This window comes from Wyeomyia smithii, chromosome 3 (genome assembly GCF_029784165.1).
Source record: "Wyeomyia smithii strain HCP4-BCI-WySm-NY-G18 chromosome 3, ASM2978416v1, whole genome shotgun sequence".
NCBI classification, from domain to species: Eukaryota; Metazoa; Arthropoda; class Insecta; order Diptera; family Culicidae; genus Wyeomyia; species Wyeomyia smithii.
Genome location: NC_073696.1, coordinates 252,185,362 through 252,210,179, shown reverse-complemented (window position 1 = coordinate 252,210,179; position 24,818 = coordinate 252,185,362). Strand labels below are relative to the sequence as shown.

The 24,818-nt window shown below is 41.4% G+C and overlaps 1 protein-coding gene across 2 annotated transcripts in view; it reads right to left on the bottom strand.

The window, feature by feature from the left end:
• Window positions 1-24,818, bottom strand: part of LOC129731168 (protein 5NUC-like) — a 55,655-nt gene that overhangs the window by 8,798 nt on the left and 22,039 nt on the right. For both annotated transcript variants that reach the window (XM_055690973.1, XM_055690974.1), the window contains exons 2-3: window positions 9,925-10,209; window positions 9,713-9,863 (exon numbers count right to left, since the gene is read on the bottom strand). In XM_055690973.1, the coding sequence (XP_055546948.1) occupies window positions 9,713-9,863; window positions 9,925-10,163 (390 nt within the window). In that variant the 5' untranslated portion in view covers window positions 10,164-10,209. The remainder of the gene's footprint in view (window positions 1-9,712; window positions 9,864-9,924; window positions 10,210-24,818) is intronic.

Genomic DNA, 24,818 nt, shown 5'->3' with positions numbered 1-24,818 from the left:
CACTGTCAATGATAACGCAAAGATGTGATCGGTATCTCATCCGATACTAAAATGAACAACAAACTGTCCTTTTCAGGATGAGATAAAAACATGATTGAAGAGTTAATATTTTATAATGAGTTAATTCGGATTTTCAAATTTGTAAAAGTTATAAATTTTACCTTCTCTCCGTGTGTTAGACCGTACTGAATTATCTTTTCGTTCAGTCATGAACACGACAGCCGAAACTTTTACTATCTGCATAAAAATCAATTCTTCGCATAATCAAAATTGAAAAACAAGCCCCAATAATGACAAGCAACTTACTATATTATTGAAAATGGTCAATCCTTGTTGAAGCGCAAAATTTGATTGATTGATTAGTCGTTAACATGATTGCTTCCCAAGCACAGTCGACAAAAACATAGACTTTGGAATTTGAAATGTGCTCTTTGTCAGTATAAGAGTAACGATGGGAAATATCGACTGATGCGGCTATCGATAGTTATCGATGATTTCTTACTCCTATCGATAACTATCGATAAGCTTTTCATCTCTATATAAGAGCCTGTTTCAGTCGAAGCCGCTCATATTAGGGACGAATGAACGTTTGGGGTTTAAGTCCCTTCAAAAGAAATCAATCAATCAATCGAAGCCGCTCATTATAGTTCTAGACAGCGACAACAGCAGTCGTCCTCCCTTAGCAGCAGCACCAGCGATAGCGGATAGCGGCCACAGCTGTGCCGTAGGAATGGATAGCGCACTATTTTCAGCGGATCCCAGCAACGATAGCAGCTGGGCCAGCAGCTGATGCATGGACAGCGGATACCAAATGGCAGCGTATAGCGGCCACAACTGTGGCATGGATATGGATAGCGCACTAGTTGCAGCGGAACTCAGCATCGATAGCGGCTGATGCAGTGAGGCACTTTTGTGAAATGCAGTCTCTGTGCGGTAGTCGGCACTAGTAAATGCATTCAATGAAAAGTTGACTCATTTTGACAACACGTGATCCGTCTAGTTTTGAGTGTTATATCAGCATTTCACTGTTTACTTTATCACAACGAATGCTTTGTTCGCACTATCAGTGATAACGCAAAGATGTAATCGGCATCTTATCCGATACTAAATTGAACAACAAATTGTCCTTTTCAGGATAAAAAAAAACTTGATTGAAGAGCTAATATTTTATAATGAGTTAATTTACATTTTTTAATTTGTAAAAGTTATAAATTTTACTTTATTTCCGTGTCTCAGAACGTACTGAAAAATCTTTTTCTTCAGTCATGAGCACGACATCCGAAAAAATTTCATCTCAAAACTTAAAAATTGTCAAGCCCCAACCATGACAAGCAACTTACTATACTATTGAAAATTGTCAATCCTTGTTGAAGCGCAAAATTTGATTGATCTGATTAGTCAACGTTTATTTACTAGAAAAAATGACTGACACGCAAGGTTATCTTGCTTGTAAAAGTATTCTACTTCAACCTTGCGGTCGTGGTTTTGCACACAACCCTCCTGTTATTTAACTCAGTCATTTCTCAACCGATTTTCAATATTGAGGCAGTTTTGGAAAGAAGATAAACAGAGATTCCAAAAAATCCACTGGTTTGTACTAATATCACTAAAACATGTGGAGTTATTTGAGTTTAAATATAATTTTTTAGTTTTTTTCACGCAATTTTTCAATTTAATTTGAAATTTGCCACCTGTTTTTGTGAGAAAGATACTACAAATACAATAAAATTTTGAAATAATATTCAATGACGAAGCAAAAAAAAGTGGTTTTGTGAAAATCGGTGAATATTTGGCTGAGTTATAGGGTTTTTAAGCACACTGTCAACTACTTTTTTGGTTTGGATGAAAGAGCCTTTCTTTTCAAGATATTTTCTTAAATTCTGTCGGGCGTACTTATTTGTGATGTCATTTCATGTAGCACAACAGATACTCCTCCCAACCTCGTCTGATAATTTGAACGAAGAATCAAAAAAGAGACTTTTAGGTGAAATAGAGACCATTTTAGAAGAAAAAAGAGACTTTTGAGACCTTTCGCTGAAAAAAGAGACTTTTTAGAGACTAGCTTTAAAATAGAGACCAAGTCTCTAAAAAGAGACTGTTACTGAAATCCAGTGCAATCCATCAACAGATGGTGCCGACCTGCAGAAGAAAAAGAGTTTCAGAGACATTGATCACATTTGTTTCAACCGAGAAAGAAGAAGGAGCCTTCTTGATGTATGCAACAAGAAGAGCGCCGACATTGCATCCGACCATTACCTTGTTATCGCTAAGATTCGTCTGTGCGTCGCACGTGTTCAATGACGAGAGAAGAAAGTTGGTCGTCGTTACGACGTCCATCGACTGGAGAATACTGAGGTGTAAAGGGCCTTTTTTCGAACAACTTGAATCCCAAGCGTCGGAGTTGGCTGCTATTGGAACCGTCGAAGAGCAATGGACCGGCATTAAGAATGCCTTCATCGCAACAAGTGATGTGTGTTTGTGTTGTTTGGGCAAAGTTTTTGAGAAACAGCCATCACGGTTTTAGGAGGCATCGGTCAACTACAACAAACTTGATGTGCTATGTTACCACACTATTACGGGAAATGGAAATGAGGAGGCAAATCGACGCGGTGTACGTCGATTTTGCGGAAGCATTCGATACCGTTCCTCACTACCATGTCATCGAAAAAGTGGATTCTGTCATACTTATCCGGACACACCTCATATGATTTAGTCAACTCAGCTCAATCCCGCTCATTCTGTATCACGTCTGGCGTGCCCCAAGGTAGTGTTCTTGGACTGCTGTTATTCAACATCTATGTGAATGATCTGTACCTACTAATATCCTCTTTCGAACTCTCTTCCGCCGATGATCTAAAAGTGTTTCGTGTAATTGCGTCTACGAATGACCACACTGTTCTTCAGGAAGACATCAATATTCTGCTGATTTGGTGCGATGACAATGAAATGCGTGTCAATGATACAAAATGAAAAATTATATCTTTTACACACTCTTACAATCCAGTTCATCACCGGTACAGTATAGGAGCTGAAGTACTCCAACGTGTCTCGTCTATCTGCGATCTCGGTGTGACGATTGACGAAGAGCTCAACTTTAATGACCATATCGGGATTATGACTGCCAAAGCTTTTGCTGTTCTGGGATTTATTCGTCGTCACGCTGCTGAATTCACGGACATTTTTGCTATAAAATCACTCTATTGCACGTTGGTCCGCAGCATTCTGGAGTACGCTTTGCCTGTTTGGTCCCGCACTGCCTAGGACAAAACCTCACAGTTGAACGCGTGCAGGAGAAATTTGTACGGTTCGCATTACGGTCACTCCCTTGGAACGACCCAGTGGAGCTTCCTCCTTACCCTGATAGATGTCAACTTATATGTTTAGAAACGCTGTCGGTCAGACGTGATAAAGCGCAGCGTCTCTTCGTTTTTGATGTGCTTTAAGGAGTAATTGACTACCCTGTGTTACTCGAGCTAATGCCGATAAATGCTCCTCCTCGTCGTTTCCGGAACTATTCTCTACTGGCTACCCGCTACCACAAAACCAACTATGGATACAACAATCCCTTGGAGAAATGTATTCGCTTGTTCAACGATGTGTACGACAACTTCGATTTCAACATGTCTAGATGTTTTTTTGAAGACCGCACTAGATTAGCTTAGTTGTTAAAATATTATTAGTTTAGTTGTTAGAATATTGTAGAATAAGTTTACAATCTGTGCGATATTTCTGTCGAAGATGGTGATGTTAAATAAATAAAAAGTGGCAAAGTGGGTTTCGGGTGATACTAGAAGAAAGATCGATGAGCAAAAGCTGGCATCGAGCGAGCGCGAACAAATGTCCGTCAACGATATGCTGAACTGGAAAGGGCTGTTAAACGCGCTTGTAGACGGGACAAGAGAGCCTGGACTAACTCCCTAGCTGAAGAAAGAGAAACTGTTGCACGATAATTCAAGCCGCCTTAGTGGTGCCAGGATCGGTACAAAGATACCGCTCGAAGACAGAGCTGGTCAGCTACTGACTGACCGTACTGAACAGCTTAATCGATGGACTGAACATTTCGAACAGCTGTTCCGAGTTTAGAATGTCAGTGACCGACAAAACCAGTGGCACATGACGTCAAGAGTTAGGCGCATCAAGTGTGTTAATTCCGAAGCGGAATCCCTAGATGAAATTGAAACGGCAATCGGTAGTATTAAGCCCTACAAAGCGCCAGGGATAGATTGCATTTTAGCCGAGATGCTTAAAGCTGACCCATCTTTGTCAGCGCAGATAATGCATCAGCTATTCAACAACATATGCAAAACCGCAACTTTTCGGTGCACTGGATGCAGAGCATATTGGTGGTTAAGTCCCCAAAAAAGGAGACATTACGTTGCTCTGTATCACTCGCAAAGTACTCTGTACGGTAATCCTTAATCGGATCCAGGAGAAGATCGACGCTACTCTCCGGTGGCAGCAAGCTGGATTCCAGGCTGGCCGGTCATGTGTAGGCAACGAATTCCAGGACTCTCTTCTATTGGTATTCGTTGACCTTGAAAAAAACATCTAGGGCGCACTAAGGCGTAGAGGAGTTCCAGAGAAGCTAGTCCATCTCAACGAGGTTCAGTACGAAGCGTTTTCGTGCAAGATGTTGCACTACGGCCACTTGTCCGATCTTATAAGGGTCACTGCTGGTGTAAGACAGGGCTTCATTATCACCGCTACTGTTTCTCATCGTTATGGACGAGTTATTAGTTAGAGCGATTGACAGTAGAGCAAATCGAAGATTGCCTTGGAATCCTCTTATTATGAAGCTCTCAAATGACCTCGATTTAACCGACGACATTGTCTTGCTGGAACAACGCCTATACGATATGCAGAGCAAGTAAGATGACCTCTCCAAGTGCTCTACATACAACTTTTCAACTCAAACGTTAAATCCGTATTGCTGTACGCCTGCAAAACGTGGTGCGGAGACAACGCGAAAACTGCAGGTATTTGTTAATCGCTGCCTGCAATACATAATTCGTGTCTGGTGGCCTGACAACTGGATATCCAACGAGGAGCTTGGCCGATATCGACAGAAATTTGAGAGCGTAGGTGGAAGTGGATCGGACCTTGAGAAAAGGAGCGAACGAGATCTGCAAAGAAGCACTCGGTTGGAATCCGCAGAAGAGGCAGACCCAAATGCTCATAGCGTTGCAGCTTAGCCAACGACATCCGGGCTGTCGAAGCGAACCTGTCTGTCTTGGCGACAGGTGAAAGCCATGGCGGGTAACCGTTGACAGTGGAGATCTCTGAATTCATCCCTTTGTTCTGCTGGACCGGCGGATACGGACCAATAAGTGAGTTAGTACCAAGCGGGATTCGGCAGGTTATGCGAAACACCACGAATACAGTTCAACTAACCGAAAAAATCTTCCCTAGGACGACCCTGCGGAAGGTTAATCGGGCTTCGGTCTTTTGGTACATGTGGTACATTTTGATTCTCCAGGAACATTAGTATTTTCTTGGCGTAGTGCGATGATGCCTTATCCGGCCAAAACTTGTATTCTTCAACCGAGTGATGTTTTCGAATGAATGGAATCAGTATTTCTGCAAACACTCTTTTGGTTCATTTCGTGGTTAATGACTTAACCGCTTGGTACTGAACAATAACTTCGAAGTTTACTTATCGGATATTGCGATGTATAACATAAACTTCGATCCAAACTTGCGCTTGAACTTGTACTTTTGGAGGAGAAGTGGATTTATCTATAGTGTATAATCGGTCGTTTCCGGGCATTTGAGACTTTGTTAGAGGAAGGAAGCTTTCATCATCCAGAATGAAAGAATTTCCACCGGACTTTAGAGTCAGCCAGCTGTATTGGAACCTCGGGGTTGGGATTTGAACTTCAGTGTATCTTTGGGATCTAATTTTCTTACTACACACTATTTTCTTCTTCTTCAAAGTTTATCGAATACTTATTGTTGAACATGTTGTGTAGGGTGGGGAGCGTTGTGTTATTGGGCGGCCGCTACCTCTCTCCCGGATTACTGCCATTGAAGCCAGGATACAGTATACGGGGGGTATCGGTGCATTTTTACTATTAAAATGGTCCACTGTGTACTTTTTTCAACATTCTTTGTTTGCTAGGAAGAAATGTACAATGCGGGCGCACAGTTCCTCTTGCTTCAACGGCATTTTGAACACGGCTGAATATGTTAGAGTGAACATTGAAAGACTCTCTCTGTTTATCTTCTGTAGTGCTAACTAAGTGATTTTTACATTTTTCATAATACTCTTTGCATAGTAAGTTACGCAATGCTAATATGCATGGATTTGTGGCGAGAAATCGTTGAAAACTCTTATCGTGATGTTACAATTAATGAAACAGAACGAGAAAGGAGAGAATCTCTCATTGTTACTTAAGTAGGTCCTTTTGAATAGTTATGCGAGAATTCATCGGCGCATTATAGTAGGAAATCGCGCATATTTTGGACTTCGGAAACCGCTTCGATCGAGTAGAATTCGCTGCCGCACCAATTTGACCATCTACAGAATATTGATCAGACCGGTAGTCCTCTACGGTGCTTGTGGAGGACCTTCGCGCCCTTGTGGTTTGCGAGCGGAGGGTGTTGCGTGCCATCTTCGGTAGACTGCAGGTGGAGAACGGAACGTGGAGAACCACACAGCTGCAGGAGCTGCTTGGGGAGCCGACTATCGTCTACACCGCTAAGTTTGGCAGGTTGGTCGTGAGAATGTCAGACGACATCCTGGTAGCAATGGTCAAGGACAAAAGGGAGGGGTCTACAGCGGACAAGGTGGATCGATCAGGTGGCAGACGACCTACGGAACCTACTCAATGGCGAAAAAATAGATCCAAATTAGCTTTATTTCTCTACATATCGTTAGCGAAATGACCTTTTATGTTTTAAAACTCACTTTCAATATTTTGTGGCTTGTACTTTGTTTTGTAAAACCATATTCAATCTTCGTGGTATGTTCACCACCAGGTTTTCACGAGTAGAAGCTGGACTAGCATTTCACGATGCCTCTTCGACGTTCCATAAGTCTGTTTTGTTCTTTAGATGATGGAAGGCAACCACTGGCAGGGCTCTTCGTATTTTACTTCCCCACGCAGTAAGTGAGCTCCGAGGTGAAGATCATTTCACACATCAAGTTATCCAAGAAGGTACCATTGTGGCTGACAATCAGCGAGAAGGGGATGCAAAACCGCTCTAGACTATTAGTGAATAGGGAAATTTATAGTACGAACTGCCTGCTGGAAGTTACGTAATTCTTCAAGAAATACCATAAGGCCGAAGACGCGGTGAGCTTATGCGGAAACCCTGGAAGGTCAAAAAAACAACTATATTTGCATTAAAAAAAAACAATATTGCCTTGGCTAGCCTGGGGGGCTAATGTGGTCTCGATCAACTATATTAGTTGAGAGAATTCGTTATCGATATCGTTTTTGGCATATATATCAATAGCCAAAATACCCGTACACTTCACTTTACTTTAAACATAAAAAAAAATCATGAAAATTCATTCTATTCGACCGTAAGGTCCCCTTTTATTCTGGCCTAATATTTTTGGTCAAAAGAGGCATTTTTTTATATTCTAGGCTCAAATTGTCTAAGATCATTTTCTGTGTTGGTTCTTGGTCGAGGGAGAGTTTTTTCGAGCCTAATTTGGAAGCATTTTTCAGGCGTTCTCTCGCCTCGAGAAGCGGATCTCGTTTATTGAAATTTCGAGCTTCATTGGAAAACATTTTTTATTTTCCCCTTTCCTGGAAGTAAAAATCTTTTCTCCGAAAAAAAATATTAACATCAAAATAATATCAGAGCCTTGCCAGACAGTGTTTGTTTTGATTACGACACATGTTTATAGTTCACTTGTGAGTAATGAAGACAGCGTTCCACTTTTTTTCAGAGAAAAATGGCAATGGATTCAAGTAGAGAACAAATCAAGATTTTGTATCTTGCTGGAATGAGCAACATACAGATCAGAAAGGAGCTGTCACATCTCAATTTGAACAGATTAGTCGTGTACAGAACCATCAACCGATTCGAGGAAATTGACACGGTTGTCCCCAAGGAGAAACCGAGTAAAAAACAGAGTGTGCCGATAAAAGAGGCTTGGAACGATTCCAGAATGTTTCAGCTGTGACGGTTTGGGGAGCAATATCCAACAAAGGAAAGATATTCATTGACAGGGATGTGAAAATCATTCAATATAGTACTCTTTATTTAAAACGTCATCAAAGGCCATTTGCAGTCTTGTGCCAAGTTTTTGTTTGGAAAACAAAGTTTCTGCTTTCAACAAGATTCAGCGCTAGCACATAAGGGAATTGGTTTTCCAAAAGTAGTGCAACGAAAATTGATCAATTTTATTTTATGGTATGAATAAAATGTATCACTTTTACGGTGACACCCTGTAAAATGTGTTTAAATTAAAGGTTAGTTTGTTTTGTAATGTATCAAATATCTTATGATTTGAAATTGAAGTATTCATTTCGAAAATCACAATAACAAATAATTACCTTAATGTTAGTTTGATACTTTAGTTAAAAGCGCCAAAGATAAAGACATAAAAAAACTATGGTGTGCAAAGTTCAGATGAAAATGGTTTAGACTGGCTGTGTGTCAAGTTTTATTTGTAATTTATCTGGATATTACGTATTTATGAAAATCGATCGACAAATTAAAAAAAAAAATTTCCCTGGAGTTTAAACTGGAAAAAAGAAAGATTATAGCTTTTTTAACGTTTTCGTGAATTTTGATGCTCCAAGCCTAGTCGAAAGTGAAAAAGGCCGAGATAGCTAGGAGCATTAAAACTGACAGTAATTGTTAAAAAGCTGTAAACTGTCATACAAGGACAAAAACTGTGTAATCAATCCAGAAATTACGGATCTATGGATTGTTCATTTTTTCCTTAAAACATGCTCGAAAATCATCAGCTTTAAAACTTGCAGCTCATGAACCATGCATGGTAGTAACGAAGTTAGTTCATAAATGTGCCGTAAAATATTCACAGCAACTGGAAAACATAAAAAAAAATCTGTAACTTTCATGGCGAAGATAAATTTTACAGTGAACCAACCCGGCCATTCTCATTGTACAGGCTTTAGTGACACATTACTTCTAATGATCAATAATTTGGGTGGTAAGAGTGGTGAAGTGCTTCTCAACCTAGAATTCTGCTCATCAAAACGGTATCTGTAACCTTGCGGTTACCAGCTCCCCTATTGCAATGGCATAACGCTAGTGGTCATCAATTTACACTTATTTTTTTGGCGCTCAAAATTAAGTAATGAAAAACTTAAGAAGTAAATGCCAAAATTCATAAACTTGCAGGTTGTTTTCAAAACTATAAAAAAAAGAATTTTATGATTGTGAATCTCAGTCCCGCAGAACTCAGAATAACGATGACTGCTACAATCACTGTAAAATTATTGACTAAGCAGTGATTGAAAAAACAGGAAACATCTAAATAGCTGATAATAGAGTAAAGTTTGAAAAGCATTGGCTTAAAATCTTTTGAATTGAGACGATTATTCAGGATATTAGTAGTTTCTTCACCAGTTCTACAAACTGCCTACGTTCTATTGGGTAGTCCATACTAAATAACAAATATGACGAAAAGCGCAAAGATCTAGAGAATTCATTTTCGCAAAGCCCACCTCAAGCGAAAATCATTCCGCTCTACTATAAAAGATAAAGTAAAGATACCAAACAAACTTACTATCGCATCCGGCTTCAAAATGTTCAGAAATGCGGCCGTAATATTGTCCTTGAATACGGTGAACCACGGTGAACCGGTGTAACTGTCACCGGCGTTTAAGTAAAGTACGGGTAATCCTCCACCGGCTTCCGCTTTGCGGAATTCACGAACTCTGCAATGGAAATGAAGGGGTTACAGTAAACACTCCACTTCGGTTCAGGACTAACACTCACTTGTGCGCCACTCGAGCAAATCCTCCGAAGCATCGGTTGTTGGTCACATCGTTGGGCTGGCAGTCGTTCCCGTATGCACCGATCTGTTCGAAGCGCGCGTGCATGTCGTTATTATGCAGAATAACCAACTGGAAATTCTCACTCCTTGGTGCGGCCCGAACCGACAGGGACGATAGTGTTATCGCTAGTAACAACAGCAGTGGCATCTTTGGTAAGTTTCGTATCCGTAAGATAGTCATCGTTACAGTCAGTGTCGAACGTTTCACGAAAGCTTCTTAATGGCGCCTGCAAAAAAGTCATAAAAAAAAGATTTCATCAGTTTCGTATCGGTACACGAGTATCGTTTAATTTGCATCGATAGTTTCCGTTTCAGCGACTTATCAATCAACGTTCCTGGTAGACAGTGGCTGGCCATAGACAGTCGCCCCGGGAAGGTGCTTCAAGCTGCCAATTTCGTGAGCTCTAACCAAAGCACTGAAAACAAATTGCTTCCATCAATCAAAAGCCTTTACCTATCAAGGCAATCGGCATGAGGAGCTTGTCCACGATTAGACAAAACATTCGCACCACACCGCTACTCAGGGTTTACTCTCCGCCGGACACGGGTTTGATGTCAAATTTTGTGCTGGTTCAGGTTTGCGTAGGCTGCTGCCGCTAGGGACAATTTATGATTTCGTTTATCGTTTATCGTGCCGAACCATTTGGCAAATTAGCACCCAATCAGCGAAATAATTCGTGGCTTTTACGGGAATATAGGTATATAATCAGCACAGATTTGAGGTGTAATCTTATTTCTGTTCAAGCGAAAAATGAAAGACGATTTGCAGCAGTGACGCGCGACTACAAAAAAAAACCATGCACGTCATCACAAACTGCAACCGTTGGTAATAAAGAAAGGGTAAGTGAACAATTGGTGATTCGGAATTTTGCGGTTGATAAGAATCTGTCCATTATTCATTTTAAGCCATTCTTTTGGCGCAATGTTTTCAGTATGCTTTCGTCAACCCATTGATTCCAAAAGTTTGTTTAACTTTTTTTTATCCAGAATCTGGAATTTGAGATATTGCTATATTTGTATGCTATGGAGTATTATACAATTACAATCATTGGATAAAGTACATTTTTGCCCTTAGTGTAAGCACTGTTGAACAGGTTCATACCGTTATTCAGGGCCCGAATTTTGCTATATTTTCAACAATGCCATTTTATAGAACTGCCTAAGGTATACGTATTGTATAAGAAGATTTCCGACAAGCGGCTCTAAGTTTGGGGTTTTTATAGCAGTTCACTTTCTCTGCTGATTCAGGCGTACAATTGTTCTAGGTATGCTGTAACCTTTAGCCATGTTTATGTTGCATGTTTACGCACTACCGAGAAATAGATGAACACACTGAAACTCGCTGTTTTTTGTCCGCATTGGCGGCACAAGCCAATTAGCAACGGCCAGGTGCCACATTCAGTTTGTGTTTGTAAGCATTTTCTTTCACTTAGATTCCCGAAGGTATAACATTTATTCAACTGTTGCTGCACTGAGGTATTAGCAGTTAATTATGTCGAAACACGTAGGGAGGCAAACAGTGGACTGAAGTTATCATGAATTTTTTTTCTGGTCGTGCACACCAGAATCTGTAGGACGAAAAGAGCCCTTAATGATTCTTAAGTATCATGTAGAAGACATTACTATCATTGCATGTTGGCAGTTATTATTTGACTCTTTTTTGTATAGCAGGCTGAAAATCTGCGGAGAAGTGATAAGAAAAATAAAAATAAAATGTCATTTATGAATGCGGACTGTATCGCTTTCTTAGATGTTTGTTTGATTACTGTTTTTCTAAAGCGGACATCGTAGACGGACAGGCAGGGAACACGAGAGAGGCTAATTGACTGACTATGCGATAATCGTTGCAACGTCATCATGAGTTGTAAGATTCGTAATAACATTTAAATTGCACCAGAACAGCTTGTTCGGAGATTCATTCACGTTTTCAGTGCACGTTGTATAGCTTGTAAATTGATATATTCACAATTTGGTTATTTAACATCTCATCATCGGAATTCTGTCGATTACATTGATCGACATAAGTGACAAAGTGCTTAAGATAAAAAAATAAAAATAAAACTTATTTATATCTGAGATCCGAAGCATTATAAAGCTACTACAGTAATAACAGTAAATAACATTAAGCAGCATTTCCAGCTCTATACATAAAAGCATCCCAACATTTGACAAAAATTTCGAATAACCAAAACATTTTCGAATTTTCAATATGAACCGCTTGAATGTTTATAGTAAGGAATGTTCATTTTATAAAACGGACATTTTGAATAGACGATAAAAACTAAACATTAACTCCAAATTTGATGAATCTTCCTTTATCGTGTAGTTGAGTTTGTTGACATTGTGCCGGTGTTTTGGTTTTGGTGTCGGAACGGTTAAGTTTCGGAAAATGGCACGAATCGATCAAGATACTCGTTTTTTGATTGTTCAAAAGTACTGTTCCGAGGGACTATCCTGTAGAAATATTGCAAAACTTGTGAAAAGGTCTAAGTCTACTGTGTACCAGATCATCAGAAAGTTTGGAGAACACGATTCTCTTGAAGATTTGCCAAGATCCAAAACCAGAAAAGGTGCGGCTATTCCACAAATCGAGCAGAAGTGTGTGAAGCTTTTACTGTCCAATGAATGTGACATTGTGCGAAAAATTGCTTAAAAACTCAGAGTTAGTATAGGAACGGTTCAAAATATCAAACGAAGGAATAATATCAGAACCTACAAAAAACAGAAGACACCGAAACGGACCGAGGAACAGCATGAACGGGCAAAGGAACGATGTCAGAGGTTTGATAGGATACTGAAAAAGCAATGAAACTGTTGCATTTTAATGGATGACGAGACTTACTGAAAACTGGACGCAACAACACTTCCGGGGCCACAATTTTTCAATTCTATTGTAGGTAGGGAAGTACCAGATGTAAAACGATCGATTAGAATGGACAAGTTTGGTAAGAAAGTGCTTGTATGGCAAGCTTTTTGTTCTTGTGGAAAAAAAAGTTTGCCATATTTCACAATAGGAACCATAAGCGCTGAGAATTACCGGAAGGAGTGCATTCAAAAACGTCTTGTTGCTGTGTATCGTCAACACAAGACCCCACCAATGTTCTGGCCAGACCTTGCATCCGCCCACTACGCTGCTGCCACTCTTGAAATGCTGAAGAAATATACGATTAAATTAGTCGAAGAGGCGAATAATCCACCAAATTGTCCAGAGCTACGTCCGGTTGAACGCTATTGGGTAATTATCAAGCGGTATCTTCGAAAGGATGGTAGAGAAGCACAGTCAATTGATGAGTTCAAGAAAATGTGGTCATCTGCAAGCCGAAAAGTTAAGCCAGAAACTGTAAAGAGGCTTATGAGTGGAGTTCGAGGAAAAGTTCACCAGTTTTATAGTTAGATGAACTTAGTTAGGTTTTACATTTTGTACTTTTTGTTGAAAAATAAACCTTCATTTTGCAAAAAACCGTCTGGAAATTGCTTGAAAAATAATAAAGATATCACCAAAACAAAGTGTCCGTTTGATAAAATGAACAGTCCTTAATATAAGAAAATTATACCATTGCATAACTAAACCCATAGTGGCGTAGCGTGACCGGGTGACATCCGGGGCGGAAAATTTCCCCTTGGGTGTCACCCCCACCAGGTTGCTCGTTTTCAATTGCTTTAAATTGACCCACTTCTGAAAAATTGGTTGAGATTATACTCTCAGGAGCAAATTCATATAATTTTCGACGGTTTCACCGCGACCTCCATCTAATTGATAGTTAATCTCACGGATATCACCCGTTTGAAGGTGACACGTATGAAAATTTTTCCTCATGGGTGTCACCCCCTAGAGGGTTACACACGGGGCGGACCGCCCCCCCCCACGCTACACAACTGAGTAAACCGAACTTTTTTGTTTCTCGTTTCTTAATGATTAGACTGAGTTCTGGTAGCACGACTGACTTTAGTGCGCGTTTGAGTTATTCGCTCAACCAAAATTGTTCAAATAGGAAAAAAAGAAATAGTTTTTGTTTTTTGAACAGTCGTCAATCATTGAAGTTTGGCTGTTTGGAGACTTTGCTTTTACACATCGCTAATTCTACCATACAATGCTGTACAATTTACTCCTCGCGCGCCACTTTGGTAGAGGGGTTTGATAACTTTGGTGAATCCTGAGAGGTCATTTGTTCGGTTTTGCACGTTTCTTTTATTATTATTCTAGCTTTTGGACGAATATTGCTATATATAACCTGTTTTCTAATTAATCATGCTGGAACCTTGTATATCCACTTGACACGAGTCAAATCTCTTTTTATTATAATCGGTTGGGGATTTTTTGAATACACTTTGTACGAACTAAAACTAATAACTAATACCATCCTGTTTAAAATCAAACTGAAGCAACATTTAATTAGAAATGTAAACGAATATATATTTTAGTTGCGCCAACCTTTTTGTGAATGTAGGTGTTTCTGGCTCCTGCTGGTTTTTTTCTGCACCCTCATTTGTTAATTTATTTAGTTTGTCTTTATCATTGTAGCCGTAACGTTTATCACTACACATTGCACATTACTACATCACTATACTTGCAGACTTTGCTGAAAATTATAAGGTGACGATTCAAAATGAAATTCAATCTCACTATTACTTACTTTACTTTACTTTTTTGGCTAACGGACCGTTCATCGGTCTAGGGCCGAACGAATTAGAGATGTCCAGCTTCTTCTGTCTTGGGCAGCCGTTCTTCAGTCTCCCCGTACACTAGCAGATCGTGCATCTTCTTCCACCGCGTGCGAGGCCTACCACGGAGTCGACAGCCTCTCCCTGGTTCTCTACTAAAGATAGTTTTGGCGGCTCTCTCGTCAGGCATCCTAGCTACGTGTCCAGCCCACTGAAGCCTGCCCCGCTGTATTACCTTCACTATATCAGCATGTTTGTATACCTGGTACAACTCGTGATTCATGCGTCTGCGCCACACTCCACCTTTCAATTTACCGCCAAGTATCGATCGCAGAACTTTACGCTCAAAAACTCCAAGCACTCGTCGATCAGCTTCCTTCAGCGTCCATGCTTCATGTCCGTAAAGGGCCACCGGGAGTATCAGCGTCCTATACAGCGCTAGTTTTGTGCGAGTTTGCAAACTACGGGACCTTAGCTGGTTACGCAGTCCGTAGCAAGCCCTGTTCGCAGCTGCAACTCGTCGTTTCACTTCACGGCTCATATCGTTGTCACATGTCACAAGCGTACCCAGATAAACGAATTCGTCAACCACTTCAAATCGTTCCCCATCTATCTCCACATCAGCACCAACACCACGGGGACTCCCACGCTCTCTGCCAGCTACCATGTACTTCGTTTTGGCAGAGTTAATGACAAGTCTCAATCTCGCTGCTTCTCTCTTAAAAGGTACGAAAGCCTCCTCCACGGCCTTACGGTTGATACCGATGATATCGACGTCGTCCGCAAAACCAAGAAGCATGTGAGATTTCGTGATGATCGTACCGTTTTTTTTTTTATATATATAGGGGGGGAGTTTGTAATGATTTATTTATGTACTAAAATATCTATTCAGAGTTAGTATTGTGTGTTCTGCCACAAATGGTGACATTTCAACACTATTATATATATTTGTACGCTTTTTAGTATTATTGAATGTTATAAGCTTTCGCAGTTAAGATAATGTATTTGTAGGAAAATTATTAAACCTACTTGTCAAGAATAAAAAGGAATAAAAGGAATAAAACAAAACTTAAAATAAACTTCATTCTGTGCCGAACACGCATCAGTATCGGACGTGTTTGGTGATCGCTCCGATAGAATATAAAACAAAAGACGCGTGAGCAAGTGTTGGCATTGTTTGCCTGGTCGAGTGAAGGTTCAAGGTCGCCCGCCTTTGTGCAACTGTTCCGCATCGAGGCTGTTTGCTGGTGCGTAAGCCGATTTGGCTGCTAAGTGATTTGTGCTACAGCAGTGGACGAGAATCTCTACACAAAGGAGGAAAAAGAAGAAGCCAACAGTTGACAGCGAGTTGTGTCGCTGTGCTGAGTGATCGCACACCCGGCTCGCTGCTGGTGGCTGTTTGGAGCTGCTGTATTGGTGCTGCTGGCGGTAACGGCTGCAGCTTCGACCGTTCGGACAACCAACCCTGCTGAAAGGAGAAGTAAAGAGGTACGTGTTCTGTCGGCGCTAGTGCGCTAGATTTAGCGCGATGGATGTAGATCCCTCGCCTCCCGTGCCACCATCCCCGAACCCCTCCGACCCTGTCCCTCCTGCCAACCCTTCCTCTGTTAATTCTCCAGTCCCCCCTCGCCCCAGGCTTTACCCGGACGGATCTCAGGGCAGTTTTACTGTTTTCTTTCGGCCAAAAGCAGGACCGAAATCGAAACCGTTAAACATCCTGCAGATATCGAAAGACCTGACGGAGGGGTACAAGGCCGTGACCGAAATCTCCAAGGTCAGACCCAACAAGCTCCGTGTCGTGGTCAGCGACCTGGAACAGGCCAACGCTATTGCTCGCTCCGAGCTTTTCACACGCGAGTATCGCGTTTATATACCCGCACGAGACGTGGAGATCGACGGTGTCATAACCGATTCGAGTCTGTCGGTCGAGTGTATCTTGGCAAGCGGTGTTGGCTGCTTCAAAAATGCTTTGTGTCACGACGTAAAAGTAAAGATCATTGATTGTAAGCAATTGCGGTCTGTGTCTCTTGTCAACGGCACAAAAGTGTACACTCCGTCAGACTCGTTTCGTGTTACGTTTGCCGGATCTGCTCTCCCTAGCCACGTCTCGATCGATCGGGTTCGTCTGCCTGTGCGATTGTTTGTACCCCGTTACCCCGTGTTATGAATTGCACCAATTGCAAGCAGCTAGGCCACACAGCCGCCTACTGCTGCAATAAGGCACGATGTAGCAAGTGTGGAGAAACTCATGCGGACGATTCTTGCAGTGTAAATGCTGAAAAATGTATTCACTGCGGGGAAAATCAGCATGAGCTCTCCACATGCCCGGTGTACATGCAGCGCAGAGATAAAATCAAGCGGTCACTCAAGGAGCGTTCAAAGCGATCTTACGCTGAGATGCTGAAGAAGACCGTGACCTTTTCTACCATAACATCGAACCCCTTTGATCTGTTGTCCTCTGATGAAACCGATTCTGACGATTCACCAGCGGGAACATCTTATGCCAATCCTGGGGCGTCTAGAAAGAGGAAAAATATTTCCTCTCCTAAACTTCCCCGAAAAGGTCCTAAGATTTCCCAATGTGAAATGAAAGTTACAAACAAACCAAACAGTGCTGCGGAAAAACCGAAGCAAACTCCTCCTGGGCTTGCAAATTTAAAGTCCCAGAAGGAGTTCCCAGCACTGCCAGGAACATCTAAAACCCCAGTTTTTTCTTTTGCACATCCAGTTGATGAAACAAACTCTGGATTAGTCTGACATTGTGGACTGGATTTTTGAAAATTTCAATGTAATCGATCCAATTAATTTTTTTTTTACAGCATTCCTCCCAACAGTTAGATCATTTTTGAAGCAGTTGACTGCCCAATCGCCCCTCCTTGCAGCGATTGTATCCTTCGATGCCTAATTCAACTGCGTATATGAAGACTTCTATCTCTGTCTTACAGTGGAATTGTAGAAGTATTTTACCAAAAATTGATTCGTTTAAAGTTTTGATAAATAAAAACAAATGCGATGCATTTTCCCTTTGTGAAACTTGGCTTACTTCAAATATTGATCTCAACTTCCATGATTTTAATATTATTCGCCTTGATCGAGACACCCCATATGGAGGAGTACTTCTAGGGATTAAAAAGTGCTATTCTTTCTATCGTTATTCCTCCCAGAGCACAGGTTGGGCAACGGTTGCTCTTTGATTTAATAGAACTTCTTCCCTCGCCGCGTTTGATTTTGGGAGACTTCAACTCTCATGGTGTGGCTTGGGGTTCCCCCCACAATGATAACCGCTCCTCTTTAATCTATAACCTTTGCGATGACTTCGACATGACTATTTGAATAACGGTGAAATGACACGTATCCCGAAACCTCCAGCGCGCCCAAGCGCTTTGGATCTATCCTTATGTTCGACGTCGCTACGGTTGGATTGCACATGGAAGGTAATCCTCGATCCCCACGGTAGCGACCATTTGCCTATTCTTATTTGAATTACTAACGGGTCAACCCGCATGCGACCAATTGACATTCCGTATGACCTCACACGGAATGTCGATTGGAAGTTATACGAGGAAATGATTTCAAAAGCGGTCGAGTCGATTTAACATCATCCACCACTGGAAGAATACAACCTCCTCGCGGGCTTAATCCTCGACGCCGCGTTGCAAGCCCAAACGAAGAAATATCCCGGCGTAACGATCAAAGAGCGGCCTCCAACTCCGTGGTGGGACAAAGAGTGCTCCGATGTCTACACGCAAAGATCCGACGCGTTTAAGGCCTTCCAGAAGGAAGGTATACCCGACGACTATATTCGGTATTCGAAACTTAATACCAAGCTTAAAAGCCTGGCTAAAGCAAAGAAACGCGGATATTGGCGTAGGTTCGTGAACGAGACGGCGAGGGAGACATCGATGAGCACTCTTTGGAACACAGCCCGAAGAATGCGGAACCAAACAACGATATTGGCTGTCATTGAGTACGGGTGTTTCTGCTTCCGCTCCGCAGCAAACACACATTTGATCAAACTGGAGCGAATACAATATCGTTGTTTGCGTATCGCCTTGGGTTGCATGCAGTCGACCCATACGATGAGTTTGGAGGTCTTAGCTGGAGTACTACCATTGAAAAACCGTTTCTGGAGCCTATCTTCTCGCATTCTTATCAAATGTGGGGTCTTGAACCGTCCTGTGATTGAAAATTTTGAAAGGTTAATCGAACTTAATTCTCAAACCCGTTTTATGACATTGTATTTCAATCACATGTCCCAAAATATTAACCCTTCTTCGAATATTCCAAATCGTGTCAACTTATCAAATACTTCGGATTCTACTGTGTTTTTCGATACATCCATAATAGAAGAAACTCGTGGAATCCCGGATCATTTACGCGTGCAGCAGATCCCCAAAATTTAAATATCGAAACATCAACTGCGACAATATGTTTTACACTGACGGATCACTTCTTGATGGGTCCACTGGCTTCGGTATTTTCAATAACAATTTAACCGTCTCCCATAAGCTCTATAATCCTGCTTCTGTTTACGTCGCAGAATTGGCTGCAATTAAGTACACCCTAGGGATTATCGAAAAAATGCCCACGGACCATTATTTCACCTTTACGGACAGTCTCAGTTCCATTGAGGCTCTCCGATCGATGAAAGATGTTAAGCACTCTCCGTATTTCCTGGGGAAAATACGGGAACATCTGAGTGCTTTATCCGAAAAATCGTATCAGATTACCTTAGCGTGGGTCCCTTCTCACTGCTCGATACCGGGCAATGAGAAAGCGGACTCTTTGGCTAAGGTGGGCGCAACAAACGGTGGAATTTATGAAAGACCAATTGCCTTTAATGAATTTTTCTCATTTGTACGTCAGAATACGATCTTCAGTTGGCAAAATGCTTGGACCAGAGGGGAACTGGGAAGGTGGTTACATTCCATAATCCCCAAGGTGTCGACGAACCCGTGGTTCAAGGGGTTGGATGTAGGTCGGGATTTCATTTGCGTGATGTCCCGGCTTATGTACAATCACTATAGATTTGACGCGCATCTCCGTCGTGATGGGCTCGGGGAAAGTGGTATCTGTGCCTGTGGTGAAGGTTATCACGACATAGAGCACGTTGTTTGGTCATGCCCTGTACACCGTGACGCCAGGTCTAAATTAATAGCTTCCCTGCAGGCCGAAGGTAGGCAGTCGGCTGTTCCTGTTCGTGATGTCTTGGCGAGCCGTGACCTATCCTACATGTCTCTTATATACGTTTTCATGAAATCCATCCACGCCCCAGTTTAGTCCTATCCCCTTCCGCCTACATCCAACCTAACGATAAGAACACGTTAAGACCCGGGATCCGGAAACAGCGATCAGACCCGCACGATACTCTCAAGGCCCGATGGAAACAACCCAATATGCCAGTCCGTAATATCTTGGCCCAGCAGCGGAACAAATTAAATATGCTGCTTACCTATGGCAATGAAAACCATCGTACAGTAAACCAGTGCTTTTAATGCAAAATATTATAGCTTTAAGTTAGATTTAGTATCAGCTCGTAGTCGGCAGCGAGGATAAAAAATTTGCTTTTAGTAATTAAGATACTTTAGAAAGTAAGCTACCAGATATATTTGGCGCCGTTAAACATTAAATTGTATTTGTGCCGTGTCAAATAAACTATAGGTGAACAAAAAAAAAAAAAACTTAAAATAAACTTAAAACTATCTTACTGACTATGAAGTGAGCTAATCGTTGCAATTGAGGATTGCAACGATTTTTGTCGGAATTTGTTGATAATTTGGCTTGACATATTTTCGAATGTTTCTACATTAGTGAGCCTATGTAGCTCGTTCGTGCTAAACCAGGGAGGACGCTTCAAAATCATTTTCAAAAGTTTATTCTGAATCCTTTGAAGTGTCTTCTTCCTGGTTGCACAACAACTTGTCCAGATGGGAACTGCATATAACATTGTTGGTCTAAATATTTGTTTGTAAATTCACAGTTTATTCTTGAGACAAAGTCTTTAATTCCTGTTGATAAGAGGATATAAACAATTGATATACTTATTGCACTTTGAATACCTCTTCGGAAAGAAATTCTTGGGTGGTGATCTGAACATACTTTTGGTTTACTTCATTTTCAATAGGACTTACTACGTTCAAATTGGAGTTATGAACACTCTCAAACTGCTGAGCAAGTTTTTGAGATTTTTGTTCATTCGTTAGAAAAATGCTATCACCATCTTTAAGGACTGGAATGGGCTTCGAGGGTTACTTAAGAACCTTCGAAAGCTTCCAGAAAGGTTTTGAATAAGGTTTTAGTTGTTCAACTTCTCTCATGAAATTCTCATTTCGCAAGAGAGTGAATCTATGTTTAATTTCCTTTTGTGATTCTTGAAAAATAATTTTCAAAGCAGGATCACGAGATCTTTGGTATTGACGTCTCCGTATGTTCTTCAAACGTATAAGAAGTTGAAGTCCACTGTCAATAATTGGTGCATTGAATTTCACTCTTGCCTTAGGAACTGATAAATTCCGGGCATTGAGTATTAAGCTGCAAAAATTTTCTAATGCTCTGTCAATAACAGCACTATTTTGTAAAATAATATCATCATTCAAATTTTCCTCGATCGTAGAACGATATCTATCCCAATTAGTCTTGTGATAATTTAACACAGATCTAGTGGGATTTAAAATAGTTTCATGGGAAATAGAAAATGAAGATGATCAGAATCAAAGTCAGCATGAGTTAATAAATCACTGCAGGAATGGCTTTGATTTGTTAGTGCCAAATCAATTGTAGATCAAATCATCAAGTGATCCATCAGTATAAAACGCATTGTCGCAGTTGATGTTTTTATATTTGTTATAAAATATTTTAAGGATCTGCTGCACGCGTAAATGATCCGGGATTCCACGAGTTTCTTCCATCATGGATGTATCGAAAAACACAGTAGAAACAGAAGTATCTAATAAGTTGACACGATTGGAGGTGTATGAGGAAGGATTTATACTTTGAGACATGTGATTAAAATACACAGTCATGAAACGGGTTTGAGAATTAAGTTCAACTAGCCTATCGAAATTTTCAATTACCAAGGGGTTCAAAACCTCACATTTGATGAGAATACGAGTAGTCAGATCCCAAAAGCGGTCTTTTAATGGGAGAACGCCCGCCAAAACTTCCAAACTCATCGTATGGGTCGAATGCATGCAACCTAAGGCAATACGCAAACAACGATACTGCAATCGTTCCAGCTTGATTAAATGGGTGTTTGCAGCGGAGCGGAAGCAGAAACACCCGTACTCAAGCACCGACAATATCGTTGATTGGTAAAGCCTTATGAGGTCTCCTGGGTGGGCGCCCCACCATGATCCAGTAATTGTCCGGAGAAAATTCACTCTTTGTTGACATTTTTTCATCAAATACCGAACGTGACATCCCCAGGTGCCTTTCGAATCGAACCAGACACCAAGATATTTGTGTACCAAAACCTGAGAAATCGTTTCACCCATTAACTGTAAGTGGAGCTGAGCAGGCTCACGCTTCCTAGAAAAAACTACTGTCTCAGTTTTCTCCGGAGAGAATTCGATACCTAGCTGTAAAGCCCAAGCAGACAAATTGTCCAAGGTATCTTGCAATGGTCCTTGCAAATCGGCAGCTTTGGCTCCTGTAACAGATACCACGCTGTCGTCTGCAAGTTGTCTTATCGTGCATAAATTTGCCAGACATGCGTCAATGTCATTCACATAAAAATTGTAAAGAAGGGGGCTTAAGCATGAGCCCTGGGGAAGACCCATGTAGCTAATGCGAAAAGTTGCCAAATCGCCATGCGTAAAATGCATATGCTTTTCGGACAACAAATTATGCAAAAAATTGTTCAAAATTGGTGAAAATTCTTGTCGGTGAAATTTGCCCGAAAGAATGTCAATAGAAACGGAATCAAAAGCCCCCTTAATGTCCAAGAACACAGAAGCCATTTGTTCTTTGCGAGCATAGGCCAGCTGAATATCTGTAGAAAGCAACGCAAGACAGTCATTCGTTCCTTTGGCACGGCGGAAGCCAAATTGAGTATCTGATAGTAGACCGTTTGATTCGACCCAATGGTCTAAACGACGGAGTATCATTTTCTCCATCAATTTCCGGATACAGGATAGCATTGCAATCGGCCTCTAAGAGTTGTGATCAGAAGCTAGTTTCCCTGGTTTTTGGATGGCAATCACCTTCACTTGCCTCCAATCCTGCGGTACAATGTTTTGCTCCAGGAACTTATTGAACAAGTTCAACAAGCGCCTCTTGGCATTGCGGGTAGATTCTTCAACGAGTTGAATTTGATTCTATCTAACCCAGGCGCGTTATTGTTACAGGACAGGAGGGCAACTGAAAATTCTGCCATCGTAAAAGGTGATTCTATCGCATCGTGGCCCGGAGACGTATCGCGAACAAAGTTTTGCGCAGGAACAGAGTCCGGACATACTTTCCTGGCAAAATCAAATATCCACCGACTTGAAGACTCCTCGCTTTCGTTGACCGTTATACGATTTCGCATTCTTCGGGCTGTGTTCCAAAGAGTGCTCATCGATGTCTCCCTCGACGTTTCGTTTACGAACCGGCGCCAATATCCACGTTTCTTTGCTCGGACCAAGCTTTTGAACTTGGTCTCAAGCTCTAAATACCGCTTAAAGTCGTCGGGTTGACCTTTCACCCAAAAGAAGGCCTTAAACGCGTCGGATTTTTCCGTGTAGACATCGGAGCACTCTTTGTCCCACCACGGAGTGGGAGGCCGTTCTTTGATCGTCACGCCAGGATATTTCTTCGTTTGGGCTTGCAACGCGGCGTCGAGAATCAAGCCCGCGAGGAGGTTGTATTCTTCAAGTGGTGGGTGATGTTGAATAGACTCGACAGCTTCTGATATCATTTCCTCGTATAATTTCCAATCGATACTCCGTGTGAGGTCATACGGAATATCAACTGATCGCGTGCGAGTTGAACCATTATCAATTGAAATTTGAATAGGCAAATGATCGCTACCGTGGGGATCAAGGACTACCTCCCATATGCAATCCAACCGTAGCGATGTTGAACATAAAGATAAATCTAAAGCACTGGGGCGCGCTGGAGGTTTCGGAACGCGTGTCATATCCCCGTTATTAATATTGTCATGTCGAAGTCATCGCAGAGGTTATAGATCAAAGAGGAACGGTTATCATTAGAAGGGGAACCCCAAGCCACGCCGTGAGAGTTAAAATCTCCCAAAATCAAACGTGGCGAGGGAAGAAGTTCTATTAAATCAAAGGGCAGCCGTTGCCCAACCTGTGCTCTGGGAGGAATATATTGAGGCAATACAAAGCTCTTTACCTTGTATTGTCATTTGACATGCGACAGCTTCGACGCCTGGGACCGTGGGGAGGTTAATACGATAGAAGGAATAGCACTTCTTAATCCCTAGAAGTACTCCTCCGTAAGGGGTGTCTCGGTCAAGGCGAATAATATTAAAATCATGGAAGCTAAGATCTACATTTGAAGTGAGCCAAGTTTCACAGAGGGAAAATGCATCGCATTTATGCTTATTAATCAAAACTTTAAATGAATCAATTTTGGGGATGATACTTCTACAATTCCACTGTAAAATAGAGATAGAATCCTTCATCTCAGCCGATGAATTAGCCATCGAAGGATATGATCGCTGCAAGGAGGGGCCATTTAGCAGTCAACTGCTTCAAAAACGTTTTAACTGTTGGTTAGGGTGGTCGGTATTACCGACTTTTCGAAAAACCGATATTTCGGTATTCATAAAAATAAAAACCGATAAACCGGTAAAAAACCGGTATTTTTATTATACGGTATTATCAGATTAATACAAACCAGGGGTGACTCATGGTCTTTGAACCTACTTTTTCAACTGCAAAATTCCTAAAATCATAGCTTCGGGAAGTAATGATGATTGTCTTCGAAAAAAAACTCTGTACTATTTAAAAATAAAACTAAAAAATAATTAAAGGGTGTCGAACGTCTCCGGAAGTGGTTTTCTTCGGCCGGTTTTCTGCTGCAGTCTTATGCAAAAACCTGCCGAAGTAAGCCACCGCCGAAGACGTTACCTACATAAATTCAATTTTGAAATTTATTTTTTGCTTAGCGTCTCATGTTGCATCTATGTATGGACGTGTCGATGCATGATTATGTTTTTGCATTTATG